A 15524-nucleotide genomic window follows, 5' to 3' on the forward strand; every position below is an offset into this window, starting at 1 on the left:
TGCTAATTATATGAAAGCTCCTGCCAGGTTCTCAGGTGGGGGGAGGTTGGGAGATCTTGGGCTTTTTCTTCTTGAAAACAGAAAGGTCAGAGAAATGAACAGCCCTGCTCAGGTTTTCTGGAAGGTGGTCTAATACTCGGGAGCTGTCACAGGCTGAAACACTCACTTGTGTCGTTCCTAGGATGAAGCTTTCTTGCTTCCGAAGCGCTGCGGGAAAGACTTGCTCCTCTCACCTGAGGGGCTGTCTTAGAAAGTGGAAGTTCTTGTCTTTTGTGTTGATATTGCAGCTGCAAATCCCTATTCGGGTCTAGTGCGGCAGAGCCAAAACACACCTTCTTGGCTGCCACAATTTGGCATGCTTGAGGCAGCAGGTGGAAAGAGCAGGAGATGGCAGCAAGTAGGAATATGACATCACTGAGAAGTGCTGGCATCAGTATGTTGTCTCTTAAGCTGTTGGGTCTGGTGAAGGCATTCAGTTGGGAATTATTTGCTACTTCCAGGTGTCCTCATGGCTTCTTAAAGCATCATTTGCTATCTTGTAATTTGCTTATCCAAAACTGGAGGAATGCAGGGTGTAAATTAAGATTATTGGCAGTTATTAATATATAGGATTTGGAATAACTTTGTTTCAGCAGAGGTCCTGCTCAAAGTAGGGGTTTTTAGCAGGAGAGCTCTTGCTTTTCTTTGGGATGGGTGCAGAAGGTTACCAACATGAAATACCAAGCGCTGTTTAAATCAAGCTTGTGCTTCAAAGTGAAAAGCTGTACAGATGTAATAATCAAATATTTCCCTATCTCAGAACAGTGTCACAAGACTCAAATTTCTCTAGAAATACCTGAGCATTCAGTAACCCTCTATCCTCACATCTCTGGATCATCTCTTTCTGACGCTCTTTGTTGCAGGGGCTTATTTTGTGCTATCTTTGTCTAATGAGTTTCTGTGTTTAGGAAGCCAACAAGGCTTCGCAAGTGAGAGCATCAAGTGGCTCCCTGTCTGATGGTTTTGTTTTGTTTTTTTCACCACTCAGCGTATCTGTAGCAATTCTTCTGTTCCCTCTCCAGAATGGATGCACGTTACCCTTGGTGTTTACACTGTAAGGTTATCCCTTTAAAGAATTCCTGAGGGAAGTTCAAAAGGGTTTTTTTTCTTTGAAAGATTCAGTGACTCTTTTTGTGTGTGTGTCTCTTACTTGAAAGAAGGGAAAGGGAGGGGGAGAGTGGAAAAAAAGTGCTTTATCTGAAAAGAATCGCATCAGCTTCGCACTGATAGAAGCCGCTGTCATCTCTTAAACGGCTTAGCACAGTCAAAAGGCAAGAGGACTTAAAACAGTGTCTTACACAGGGATCGATGGGTGGAACACATAACTCGTAACTGCAAAAAAAAAAAGCAGCACAGGGGGAGAGATAACAGTAATGATTGCATTGAGGGAAGCTTGAGGGAGGCTTGTTCTTTGTAACACAGCTTCAAAGGTGTCTGGACCGGTGCCTAAGGAAACTGTCCTGTGAAGTCGCTGCCTCTGTAGGTCTAGGGAAGGTGGGGGGGGCCGCTCGCACCCTTCTGTTTCTTAGCAGATGGGACAAAGATTAGTAAATGCCAGGTTAGCGGCTCCCTTCTGCTGCCTCACATTTGAGGAGAGGCTTTTGTCACTTGGTCTCTCACCATCCGTTTGGGGAAGGTGGCTTGTCCAGGAGAGGGGAAGGGGGCGAGCAGCGGATGGGGCGGTTGGGGAGATGTGGTGGGGGGACGGGATGTCAGTTTATCGATCGCACCTCAGTCAGGAGAGCTGCAGGCGCAGTGCTCTGAGCACGAGCGGCAGCGTGCTTAATGTGATTGAAAGGCAGTTAAAATGGCGGTGACCTTTTCAGGGGGAATTAGATTGCCTGCCAAGAGTGGTTAGAGGGAGTGATAACGCCAGCTTGAGGAAGCTGTCCAGTCTGCTTCAAAGGGAGAGAGACAGAGACAGGGAAAGCAAGCTAGCAGCAAGTACCATTTAAAGCACGAACCACGCGATCTGATAGAACAGAGATTGCTGTCCTCTTTAGATATGAAAGAATTGAAGAATTGTAGCTAAGTTCTTCCACCCGCCCCGTCTTCTTCTCCCCTCTGGCTCCACCACCAAAAAGCCTTCCTCCAGGCACAGTAGCAAGCTGGTCACCACTGCTCTTCTGGGCTTCCTTTCCTTCAGCAGATCAGTTGCATCAAAAATAGCACAGAAGCGAGAAAGACTTTGAAAATGTTAAAATGGTAAGCAGGGCATTTTCAGGGAAGGATGCTTTCTGAGAAAGATCAACATGACAAGGATCTGTCTGATAGATTGCAATACTCTTGAAGAAGGAGAAGCACACGGGGATCACTTAACTCTGAAGTTTCTCTTTATTTCTCCATGCTGCTGTCCTCCCAGGCTAGCAAAGGGCCTGTATCCGTTCGTTAGTGTCTTATCAAGGGAAAAGAACAGTATGACTTAGCATGTGCATAGGGGGACTTGGTGTAAAGCCTTATGAGCCGTAACAAACTACAGTTATCCTTGGGTGCCCATTTGCATTGGATCTCATGTCATGTGCAATTAATGCAGCTGCCTGGAAAGCGAGACTATATTCAAATGTCTGAAAGTTTCCAGCAGCTGGCTGCAGTCCCACTGTCAGCTTTCTGTCTCTGCAGAATCAAGATATGCTTCAGTTGGAGCAGCAAATGTTGTAGGCCAGCCTTTGTCTACCATGGGTCAGTTGCCCAAGAAAGAGCATTGGGGCAATAGCTGTGTGCTCCTCCAATTTGTTCTGCTTCTCAATACATCTGACATTAGAAACATGCTGTCAAATGTGAAGTCCTGTCCTCAAAATCTGAGTAGATACTTTTCAGTTTTCCTGCCTCAGCAGCAGGTGTTTGTGTACCCGGTGACTTTGCTTGTGCCTGGTAACTGCCTGGCTGAAAGCTCCAAACAGAGGCGGAAAACTCAGTTGTGCTTCTCAGTGCAATTTTACAAACATCAAAGTCTACAACAAAACTCTGCAAAATCTGTGTTCGATATGTATATGGAAACTGAAGCATGGAGAAGCATCTTCTCTTATGTTACAAAGATGTTAGGAAAGCTGGCAACAGAGCTTAAAAGTCTTGCTCTAGAATCTCACCCAGAAGCCAGCTGTGGCCTCTCATTCAGATAAAATATAGTGAGGCATACAGGAAAGCTTCAGGAGGCAAGGAAACTTTCCATTTTTCCACGCCAGGATGTTCAGGCTGGGCTGCATTTAAGATCACACTAGTAGGAGGGTATAAACTGATCTACTCGAATCCAGCAGAAGAATTTGAGCTGAACAGTAAAAGTGTGACTTCTAAGAGACTGTGTGGGAAATAGAAGATGTTGCTGGCATATCCAGGCCTTTTGGAAGAATGGTCTAGTAACTAGAATCATCTTCCCCATTTCTGTGTATATGAGTCAGAATTCATTCATTTGTCTTACCCTGGCAGGCTAAAGCAAACTTCAACTTGGAAGCAAGAGCAGTCTGTGGTAAGAGTATAGGGAATCTTTCCCATAATGAAATTCTTAATCTTCCTCCCACTTAGCAAGAGCTCAGTTCATTGCCTTTCTCTGTCACATCCAGTGTCAGCGTCCCTCGTTGCCGAGTCTCTAGGGTGAATGCATCTATACCTCTGAGCATCCTTCCCAGCCTCTCCGTTGTGGTATTTTAGCCTTCCTGTATTTGGTTTGCTACCTTCAGCTGGTCACTTCTACCTGCTGTAAGCTTCCAAGTGGGCGAGATGTATACATCTCATGTTTCTCGAGTGCTTATTCTGTGCCTTATTCCCCCTTTAGAGGGCTGCTGAGTCCCAGAGCACTTGTATGCCTTACCTCAGCTCTTGTGTAAAACCATGGTAATCCTGGTAATCCCTCCGTTGCTGAAGAACGGCGCTTTGTACTGGTCTGGTGGAGCAGCCCAACCACTCCTTAATACTTGCACCTCCCTCCTTTGAGAGCAAGTCCTTGTCCATAAGGTAATACTTGACCTAAAAATGCCAGCAGATCTGTTTACATAGTGTTGTATACAATAATCAGATGGGCTGTACCTGACAGTTTCTCCATAGTTTGTGTCCACTTGTAGAGTTTGAGGGATTCTGTGACTAAAAAAAGGTCTCTTGGGTATTGTGCTGTATATTAATATCAGGATTCGATTTTAGCAAGCAGGAAAAGCAGATGAGAATAGTATGCGATTTAAAAAGAAAAAAATTAAGAATTCCTACCTTACGTACAAAAGCCAGCATGACCCACCATGTAATTGATACTCATTATCGTCTGTGTTTAAAGTTCATATAATGCTTCAAGGAACAGTGTTTTCTTCATTTTGGACCACAAAGTAGTCAATGGGACTCAGCAAAGTAAAAATCACTTTAACTGAAAAAAATAAATTGGTGCTTATAGCTGTTAAAAGTCATGATTGTTGATAGTACATTTTTGTTAACTTGAACACATGCAAAAATGTAAGAACCTAATTTTTGTGTTCAAACTGCCAGAACGCATTAGCTGAAAGGAGCACAATCAACTAAACCTTGCTGTTTGATTTACTTAATGTCGACAGCTACTCTAACCAGGAAAAGATTTTCTGTGGGAAGAAGGGGAATTCTCTCCGTTTGACAGTATTATGTATCGTACTTGGAGGAGGAGAAGGGATGTCTGTCACCCAGCAACAGAGGAAGGAGGAAAAAAATTAATTAAAAAGAAAACAGAAAAAGTAGTTGTAACACTGTGAAAATTGGCAGGGGGAGTACGGGAGCAGGTAGAGCACCTGAAACTACTCAATTTTTTAAAATTGACTGTGTTTCAAGTTGACAGCATCCCTTTAAACTTCAATTTTCCTAGATCTCAGACATGCAGCATAAGATCTTCCACTCCTGTCTGCTGCACTTGCTTAGCTACTCTCTCAATCTATTTTTCTAGTAGCCTGTCTGCTTTGGGTTTGAAAGTCCCACGCTTTAAGACAGTCATTTTAATTTTTTTTTTTTCTTCAAATATCTGCAGTTTTGCTAGAACTGCAACCTACTACTTGGACACTCAGGTCAAACTTCGACCTTAAGCACCCGATAGTTGATTGACGTGATTTTAATAGCATTTTAGAATACAGTTGTTAAGTCAGGGGCAGTGAGATTTTTCTAAAGGAAAAGGGAACATGGGTCTCAATGGCTCTAAACAGCTCCTGTCTCCGTGTGTCGTCTCTTACACTCGGCGGTGAAACGCGTTATCGAGTAGTGCCCGGAAAGTGGCTAACTGCGTTTGACACACGCCAACTCCCTGCCTCCACACTGGATAATTGCATTGTCAACTGTTCAGCAAAGTGGCAGGTGACACTGCAGCCGGATTGATTGTCCTCGTATGGAGGCTCCCAGGACTGTCAGCCACCCAATCGATAGAGTTTACACAAGACACCGTGACTGCATCTGTAACTAATTTCAGTTTGAACCTCGCAAGATGCGGCTGTCCCTGTTGCCTGGCCTCTCTTCTTCTTTGCTTGCATCTTCTCCCTGGACGAGGAAGTTGCTTTCCTGCTGAAAGCCCGGCTTTATTTCTTGTTTTGGAGCTGGAAGTGAAGAAATCAATGATGTGTTTTGTGGTTTCAGAGTTGAGGGCGTTACAGCACATGGCTAACTAGCAGCTCCAGTTTTTCAATCAATAGGCTGATCAATTGATTAAATTAGCACTGATTTTTCTTTCTTCTTTGCAGCCTAGAAAAGAATTCGTTTGGGGGGGAAGAACATATGTGTTTGGCCCATGAAATTTAGCCCTTGGTTTTTCCAGTCCTTGGCTCCTTTCTCTCACGAATACAATCTCTGTGTTCGTCATTATTTAAAGCAAACTGCACTGAACCCTGCTGCAGGCAGTGGCCGGCTGTACGCCGGGGTGTCACTCTCCGCTGTTCCCCAGCCTTGCTGCTTCATGCTCGGCTGCCTTAGAAAAGTCATCCTCCAAGCTCTGCTGTGCTGCTTTATTATTGGCGAAGTTGCGACATTCCTGTGATCCCTGTCAGTGGTGCTTATTGATCCAGTGATGTGAATCTGCTTAGTGATTCAAGATTACTTTAATTCTCCCTCTTCCTTTTTTTGTTTGTTTCCACCCTCTCCCCAGGGGAACAAAAGCTTTCAGATCCACCTTTCCCTGACACTGGAGAACGAGCCGTAGCTGCAAAGACCGTGGCTGTTGCTGCTGCTTTTGTACTTCAGCTCTGGGTTTTGAAGAGCAGCCTTTGAGACAGACATGAGACTGTTCTCCCCTTAGTGCATCACACTGGCATGAGGTTCTGGGAGGCCCACCATGTGCAAACAGCCACACCACATCAAACCTTTTGTCCAAGCGTGTTTTCTTTTTCCCTTTGCAGCCACAATCTGCACCTGATGGGCAACAGGGAGGCGTAAAAGAAATCTCTGGAATACTCTTCGTTGCCGCGAGGGGTGGGGAAGCATCTTCCCTGAGCCTTGCGGCAGCTGGCTCTTATCCTGTACAGCAGAGCTTGCCTGCCCTTTGTTCAGCACGCTGCTGTGAAATGATGTTAATGGTCGTAAAATTATATGACCCTTTCTTTAAAGGCAGCTGTTCCTCTGATCTGTTAGCAAAGATCGCAGTAAGCGTCCAAGACGCTGGTAAGCAGTCAGCTCTCTGGCAGCCCATTTGTGCCTCTGTGGGAGCTAATAGACAGCATCAGATGGATGCGTCTGCTATTTCAGGTGTGCGCTGTAATGACACAGTTGGGTGTCAGTTTTCCAGGTAAATAACTGTTTTTCTTGAAATGGATCTAGCTCCAGAGAAGTGAAACCCTCATCCTGCAAGCAGCTTCTCATGGCCTCTGAACATCATTTTTCCTGCAACAGGCTGGGAAAGTCACCAGAATAACTATTCTGTATCCGTTTGTGCTAGGAAAAAATGGAGACAATTCCACTATCCAAAAATATGGCTGTTACGAATCTGCAGCAAGACTGCTGTTCAGGATGGCTTCATCTCTGCCTTCCTCCCCTCCTGTTCTCAAGAATCTCTAATGGCTTTCTCTTTCTTTCCAACTGCCTTTTAAAATAAAATGGTATCTGTGCCATCTTGTCCCCTTAGTACTAGTTTGGGATACTTCAGCAGCTGATGAAATAAACCCAGTTTAGAGCCATTCTCGGGAAGTGTGTGTGAGGCCTGGCCGTGTGTCTGCATAAACTACTTTTATTGCCTTCATTGTTTTTACTCTCCAAAAAGCCAACGAGTGACATTTCGTTAAGAAAACAGAGTGAATGTGCTGGAAAGGGAGGTTGTGCAGAAGGAGGTTACTGCAAGGAGTGTAATTAGTGAAGGCTACAGTTTTTGAGATTTACAGGAGGCTTTTTTTCTGCTTTCCTGAACACGTGTAGATTACCTGCAAGCAGAATGAATGCCTCTTCCCAGCCAAAACAGGCCCCAGTAGAGCTGCATGCCCTGGAGATGGATTTGGATTTGGATTTAGACCCACTTACCGAGCTTACACAAAATTCTGGATTTCTGGAGTATTTCTGATATAAATTTGACATACCCCCACCTTCCGTGGGAGTCAAACAGCAGAAGCAGTAGTTATACAGATGAGTTTTATCCTCTGCATGAGCAGCATCTAGTAGCTGCATTCATAATAAGTATGCTAATAATACTGACATATAATAAATACATATAAATAAATAACACATAAAATGTAATTAACATATATGATCGTACTAACATCTTAGTTTTGTTCTTCAGTCTTACTTGGAGTGATAATTAAACATATACACAACAGCTGTCCCCTAAAACTGACTTACCTGCTTGGATGGCAGTTGAGGAGGAGAGATGGGGCACAGCAGGTCTGTGTCTTCCTGCGTGTGCTGGTGAGATTTGGCTGTGGTTGTTTGGGTCTGCACTGGTTTGCTCGTCTGACCTGTGTGTTCCTGAGACTGCTGGTCTCCGTGTGAGCAGGAGCCAGCACTGCTGCAGCACCTGAACCAGCATATGTTGTGACTTGGACCATCTGCCACTGAACGTGATGGAGAAAAGGAGGGACTTGAATGCGAGGCCCTTTTATCTGTTCTGTGAATCTGCATATGTATCATGTTAATGACTCTTGATCTTAGCTTGAGCCACTATTCACTTGAGAGGTGTTGAGATGACCGGTCATCGGGGATTGCACAAAGCAAGTGAGATTTAAGAAACAGCACAGAGGTCAGAGAGGATGCTTAGGCATAGGGGTCAGTTTAGGAGAAACCAAAGTTACAGAATGAGGGTGAAAAATGTTTCAGATTAAATTTATCTCCAGCCCTTATCAATAGGCACATGGAAGAAAGTGGGAGGTGTTTTCCAGTCTCCTTCAAGCTCAGCTGATTCCTGCAGCCTGGCAGCAGCCAAGAGGCATGTGATTTTTTTTCTGCTTTTCAGAGCTCTGCCTTGCTGTTTCAGAAACATTACTGTTTCTGTAGAGTACCTAAATTTTTCAGAAACTAGCTTGAATTGGTGCTCAGGCAGACTGCTCCGAGGCCAGCCCAAGGAAAGCTGTGTACAGAGTGCTGGAGGGTGGCGGGCGCTCTAGGTAAGTGATCTTGATAGGTACACTCTGATTGATGGGAGAGTTTGTCTCCCAAACTGTCACAGGGTTTATAGAGGTGCCACTCAATACCAGTGCTGGAATTGCTTGTCAGAGCACCTGGCTACAAGAGCAATGGGGATTGGAGACAGAGCTGTAACTTTGTTTTTTCTCTGCTTAATGGTCCCAGCTTCTGACCTGCCTGCTCACTCCTGTTTGTCTGGACCTTAAGGAGGCAGATGGGATTAAGACTGTCAGAGAATTGTTCTGCTTTAGCATTGGGAGGCTAATTGTATCGGGACTGGCAGCGTATGACAAGTAGTTGCCTTCTACCAAATGCACAGTGAAAGCAGAAAATTCTTCAACAACGAAAAGGAAAGACATGGAAGAGTCTGCGTTTTGGTTTGTTATTTTTTCGTCTGAAAGCAGCATTTTCAAATTCACATGTGGAATTATGTTCTTCAGGCCTTAGGTGACTCTGTTTGTAAGACTCACAGCTGCTCCTGTGAATAACAGTCTCAGGATTGTGTCTCTTGTGAATTCCTATGTCAAAGCCACAACTTAATGTTCACTTGTCAGATTTCACTTTATTAACACATTGGGATAAAGTTCTGGTCCTGAGCATTGACCTCCGGGTGTTGGCATTGGCGTAAGAGGTCCACTCTAGGCAGCGTTGCTGACGGCCGTGAATTACTGCGCGACCTTCAGAAGCCAAGCCGTGCTGGAGGAACCCTTCCCCATTCCCAGCGCGTGCTGTTGCATTGCAGATCACCCAAGTGTAGTGTAGGGGGTCTTCTGGAAGCTCACATTCTCCTCTAGCAGGTCCAAAGCAATGTCGATGCAAAGGCCATTTTATTCTGCTCGATGCCCTCTGCGCTCCATTTCATATTTTCTTTGCTCCTGGATGGCAGCATACGCTGTTGGCAGGAGCTGGAAGTTGTGAGCCCTCTTCACACTTGGGCTGAGTTAGTGAGAAGCAGGTGTGATCCTATCAGGCCTTTCTTGCATTTAGTAGTCCTCTTAATCCATTTATAACAGCACTTGTCCAGAAATCTGGTTTGAATGAGCCTGAGATGAATGAATAATGTCAAGCAGTTCAGACGTCAAATATTTGAACAGCTGCATGGGTGTTTTCACTGGCTTTGTGCACAGAAGCAACCCCAGGAAGTTAGACAAGGAAGGTCAGGTCGAAATTGTGGCACCAAACCGCAGCCTGCCGGAACTGGCCTCAAAATCCATCCCTGCTGCAGATGAAAGGGCGTTGGGATGCCAGTGGCAGGCCGTTGGCTGCACAGGTGATGCTGGACCGAGCTTTGTATCTTGGTCTTTTGTGTTCTCTTGCATGCAGTGGCAGTACAGTAGGATTTATAGACCTTTTGATTCACATCGGAAACATATTTTGTGGTTTTTGGGGTTTGTTTTTTTAAAGCAGCCTCTGAAGTCCTAAAGCTGATAGCACAGCTTATATTCAGAATCTTTTCTGGGTACACAGAGGTTACTTTAGCATAGAGTTTCTGAATTTTTTATTTTTTCCATTTTGCAGTGGATTGCACTTGGTCATGTTCCAAAAAAAAAAAAAAAAAAAAAGAACAAACTAAAATCCATATTTGGTGAAAATCTAAGAGTTGGAACACCTTATTACAATGTCCTTTAGGCCCTGGCCTGGGAGTCCTTGTTTGATCAGAAAATAAAATTTACCCTTCTCCTGCCCTTTGTTTTAACCTATGAACTTCTCTGCTGTGCCCTCCCCTCTGACTGAAATGCTGTATCAGATCATCCCAGTGTGTATCCATCATCCTAACACACAGTGTCCAAACCCTTCCTCTGTATCCTTCGTGTGTAGGGGGATAGTACTCTGTTGGGAATGCAGTGGTTCCTGTTATAGAGCTAGATTCAGCAAAACATCTGTGGAGTATTTTCCTTACAGACTTAAAAGGGATTTTCTTAATACAAAGGTTTTGAGAGCAAGGACAGCAGGATTCTGAAGTCAAGGTGACTTAATATTTGTAAATTGTCTCACAGTAAGCAGATCTTCTTTCTTTAAGCTCTAACCATAAACCTGGAAACAAAATTGATGGAAAGGTGCATGTTTGATATGTGCTTAGCATCCCTGCAGAGAGAGGGACACAGGGAGCAGTCCCACTTGCATTGACTCTTTCGGACACCTTTCAGCCCCCCCCCGGCACTTGCTCCCAGTATTCATTGTCTGGCTAACATTCACATCACCTCTGGGACTGCCCAAGTCACAGTTCCAGCTTTGCATGATTTGTGTTTCCCACAGCTACAAGAAAAATGAAGACCTGTGTGTCCAAAGTTTATGGCCTTTGAGGAGTGATGGGCTAAAGCAATGCCAGGTGCAGGGGATGGTGTTACTGCAGGTTAAATGCCAAACCTGTAAATTACGCCCCCCCCCCCGTTGCCTACTGTGGCTTCTAAGGCAGCTTTGAAAGACCATCCAGCTTCTTTGACAGGTCTCTCTTACTCCTCTAAATCTTCTCCCAAACATTGTGATGAACTGAAGGTTTCAAGATTTACTAGGTGAGCCATCATTGCAGCAAGAGAAGGCAGCTCGTGACACGTGTTGGCTGGCAGTGTGCAGCCAGTACGTGGGACACTTTTTAAGGGGTCTGCTGGAAGAGGGCTGCCCCAGTGACACCCCAGAGCCGACCCGTGAGCAAGGGTGGCTCCTGCAGTACCTGCCGCAGGCAGTGCACGCTGCACTGTCGATGCTGGTTTTGTTACCTCTGCTGAAAATTAAGGCTGGCAATAACTTTGAAGTAAAAGGTAGTTTATGCTTGTAGGGAAAGGTTAGTCTTAAAATCGTTGTCATGCTATGGTTATCACTCGTTAAGGACCTTCTTTATATTCAGGGAAGAGAAATATCAAATCCATATAAACAAATTTTATTGAGGGCTTAATGAATCAGCGAGACCATCAGTTTCTAGAGAGCGACAGTAAAGAACTGTGTCTGCTTGGTGTCCTTGGAAATGAGACCACCTTGCCCTGGTCTCTGCACAGATGCAGAGCATTAGAAATACAGCTCACTCCTCTGGTCTGGGAAAGTGCAAGTTTGCTGCTGACAGCACAGGCTTGTGCGAGCCCAGTGGGATGAGCAGACTGAGGCATCTGCAGCACTAAAGGGCTACCCTCATGCTTGGGAATGTCCTCATTCTCCAGACGTGCACCTCATATTCAGTGCTTCTACGTTAATTTTAACCCATCTTGTATGCATAGAACTGCGTTCACAGTGCAGAAATGTACCACTTTGGGGGCATTCATGCAAAGTCAGGACTACCTCTATCTGACTCGTTCAGTGTTTGCCAGTGGGACGCACTCCCTGGTGTGGCCACTTCAGTCACCAGCCACCTGGATGGGCCAGGTCCCTCAGGCTGCAGCAGCAGGTACCCTCTGTGAACCAGGTGTCCAGGTCTGCTGTCTGGAGAGTGGGATGATGCCAAGTGAAAACGCCTACCGGGGGCAGCCAGAGTGATTTGTATCTATGTGGCAGTAACACAGTCAACAAAATGCTTAAGAACCAAAATAAATGTATGTGTTATTAGAAAGTGTAACTGTTCATTCTCTCTTCCTGCTGGAATTGGGACTGGGCTTGTGCCTGATCCACCTTTGTTGGAAGCGCATGACTCTTGTTGGCTTGTACTGGAATTTGCTTAGAGAAGAAATGCTTGTCTGGGACTGTTAGTGACTGTGGAGCCTGATCGTTTCCTAGAAAGAGGTTTGCTTTTCTTGAACATTTTGTATTGTAAAAAGCTAAGCCATGACTAAATGCATTTAGAAAAAAAAAATATTTCTAATTGTATTTCAGTCTTGCCTGCCCTGTGTACCTGAAGTAAGGAGTAATTCAGAATGTCCCTGGGGCCTTCTCTTACCTGCTAGTAGTGTAGTTTAAGGGTGTTAACCACTTCTGTGAAAAATTAGTCCTCCCTCTTTTGCTTCAATTTTTTTTGCTGCCTTTGAGAGACACTTGTAGTGCTTTCAAGTTTCACATAACTGGTGTGGAGAGCAAAAGTTCAAGAATGTTTCATTTTTAGTGTTGAGGGGCATTTTAGAGCATAAAATCCAGCATCCATTTCTGTGAGTGTTTCCTGTGCAGTCTGCAGAAAATTGTCCTTGTGTAGTCTTTAGAGATTAGGTACCTTTTATGAGGCTGTTAAGAGTAAAGAGCAGCCTGTAGACTGGTGCTGTCCCACCATCCTTAAGAAACTCCACCACTTTGTCTCCTATTCAGACACTCATCCAAATGTTTTATTTTCTTCCAGGTTCTGGGTTTATCATGTGCAGCGGCAAGGAGAATCCAGACAGTGACGCTGACCTGGATGTGGATGGGGACGACACACTTGAATACGGGAAACCACAGTATCGTTTTTTGAAAGGCTGCGACTGAGAGGGAGCCTGGAGTTACATCTTTGGCCAGCTTTCTTACATCACTGTCCTGGGTGGTGGTGGATAATCTGTGTCCAGCCCTACTAGAAATGGCACCATTTCCCCAGTTCCCATGTTATATGAACTAGGAGGGATTTTCAGTTGCTGCCTTTGAGATCTTTCTGTTGATGCAGCACTACTTCAGACCCAACGGGTGAAGTCTGTAGGAGACATTGCAGGAGATCAAAGTTAGTGTTTCTTTGTTTCATAAGCAATCTCCTGTCTCCATCCAGGTTTCTTCCATATGGATGGCTTTTCCTGTTTCATGGGTAGGAATTGAGTTTATTTTCCGCAAGACACTCCTTTGTTTTCAGGCAGCAAACATTTCAAGCACTATCCACCTGCCACTCTGAGACTGAATTTTTTTCCTTTCATTAGACAGTTAATGGGCAGAACTATTGTTAAGGGCAGTTGTTGAGAACATCTCCGTCTGGGAGCCAGGCTCTTTGGACACAGCTGTGGCAGAGCTGTGGGCAGACTTCTGCCCTGCAGCAGCTGTGCAGCCATCAGGGAGGAATTCCTGCCAGGGTGTTAGGCAGACATTGACTTGGGTGCAATGAGGGGGAATGTTTAGCTATAGAGTTAGATTTTATTGAAATCTGTACCAGCCTTTAAGACTGAAAGCCTAGCCGTTAGCTGGAAAAAGATCTCTGTACCTCAAACCGAAACAGCAGAATTGTGCAAGTAAGGCTTGCGGAGGTTGAGGAACTGGTTTTCCCCTTCTAAGAGGCTGTGGCATCATGTTGCTGTCAAAAGACTTTTTTGTTTCTTTCCATCTAAACCAAAACTCAAGTCCAGGATTTAAAAGCGAGGCCCTCCATGGATACCAGCCTCTCTTTTGAGTTGTTTCCAGGTGGAATGAATTTGTTCTGTATCCCAGATAGTGTCCCAGCCATCTGAAAAGCCTTTCCACTGTCTGTAGCAAGGCTGTACGTTCCTTAACCCCCTGTGCTCAGGTACACAGAGGCAGACGTTATCCCTTGCACCGGGGAAGAGCCAGGTGAAGCCAAAGAGAGGGAGGCGCTCCGAGGTGCTGTTTTAAAGTAAGTACTGTGCCTTTCTAATTTGCTTTCATTACTTTCGGGGAATCTCACTTTGTGGAAAACAGCTGTTCACTTCAGCGCCAGGGTCACAATGAGAGAGACTTAGAAAGAAGTGGAGTGTGACGAGTGGGTCTCCATTTCTACCCCTACAGCCTCATAAAACCTCCCTGCACGCTCTCCTTCCCCTCACCACCCCACCGCCCAGCCAGTGCCGTCGTTTCCCTGAACAGCACTGGACAGAAGGTGAATTCTGTGGAAAGTGTGCTATACTAAGGCCTTATGCATCATCTTGCTTCACGATGAAATGTGGCCTCTTAATAGCAGTATAACATAGACACCATCCAAATCTTGCTCGGCACACTAGGATTCTGACACCTGCGATATGATTTCATTGCGTGCTGTTACATGTTGTGGGGTACACAAACTAATCCTTCTGCCTTTGGCTCTGGGGCTGGTGCAGGTCAGGGCAGGATGTGTGCTCTGCCCACGTGCATATGTGGAGAATGCAGGCAGACAGCGTTCAGGGCACTTGGGGAAGCATTTCAGGCAAATAAAATCAGTCTTAATAGGAAACTAGGATTGCTTTCTAAGCCCTCTGCCCTGCATAAAACAGGGCTTAAATTACCCCTCTGTCTCTTTCACTGGGTGATCCTGTGAGGTCAAGGTTGAAATGATTGATAGAGCAGTGAAATGAAGTTTTCTTACTGCTTAGCCTGTCACAAACACTAGTTCAAAATTAGGTTCCACTCCATAGAAAAGTGGCATTTGCCACACTGGATCCAAACCATTGGTGTGTTCAATGTTTTGCTAACCATGCTAGTCCATAGGCAAGGCCTCAAAGATGCTGAAGCTCCTTCATAGCCAGGAGAGCAGTGCTGTAACAGGAAGATATTGGGGTCTCCTTTATCAGTGGCTGTGGACACTTGGTGCTTGGTGAGACAACTGAGGGCCTGAGGCCAGGAGACCCAGTTCCTTCATGCGGCTGCACCTAACACATTGTTTTGCTTTTTGGGTGAGGTCCTTGCCTGTCTCCTGGACTTGTTTACCCATGTCTAAAACAGGAGAGGTGATGTTGCTTGTAAAAGCACTCTGAAATTCTGGCAAGTTTCTGTAGAAATGCAGTAGGGTAGCTGATGCTGTGAGCTTGTGTTACCTTTTCAGTGTAACTGTCTTAACACATAGAGCTAAAATGTTCTGCAGTCAGAGGTGTGCAGCCTGCTCAGAAGGTTCCTTTCTCTCACAGTCTCTGTTACTGGCTTGCAAGGGAATGGACAAGGTTTGGAGTTGTCCGTATTTCAATGCTGCTGTTCTTCAAATGGGAAGATGCAAAAGATGGGGCTTAGGAAGGTGAAAAGTTACTCTTAAAAGCAGAAGCTATTACAACAGAGAGGATTTCTATTCACCAGTAAAATTTCAGTCTTTGAAACTGTGTATTCCAAAATGAGCCTTAGATCACAGGTGCTGTTTGAATCCCAAGCCTTCGTTTCGTATCGCAACCGCC

General features: G+C 45.2%; 1 protein-coding gene across 2 annotated transcripts in view; it reads left to right on the plus strand.

Annotated features, from left to right (window-relative positions):
* The window catches only part of RNF220 (ring finger protein 220), a 223684-nt gene that overhangs the window by 178902 nt on the left and 29258 nt on the right, over window positions 1-15524 (plus strand). For both annotated transcript variants that reach the window (XM_065657825.1, XM_065657823.1), the window contains 2 exons: window positions 12818-12914; window positions 13937-14023. In XM_065657825.1, coding sequence (XP_065513897.1) covers window positions 12818-12914; window positions 13937-14023 — 184 coding nt within the window. The remainder of the gene's footprint in view (window positions 1-12817; window positions 12915-13936; window positions 14024-15524) is intronic.

Source organism: Caloenas nicobarica, chromosome Z (assembly GCF_036013445.1).
Source record: "Caloenas nicobarica isolate bCalNic1 chromosome Z, bCalNic1.hap1, whole genome shotgun sequence".
Lineage (NCBI taxonomy): Eukaryota > Metazoa > Chordata > Aves > Columbiformes > Columbidae > Caloenas > Caloenas nicobarica.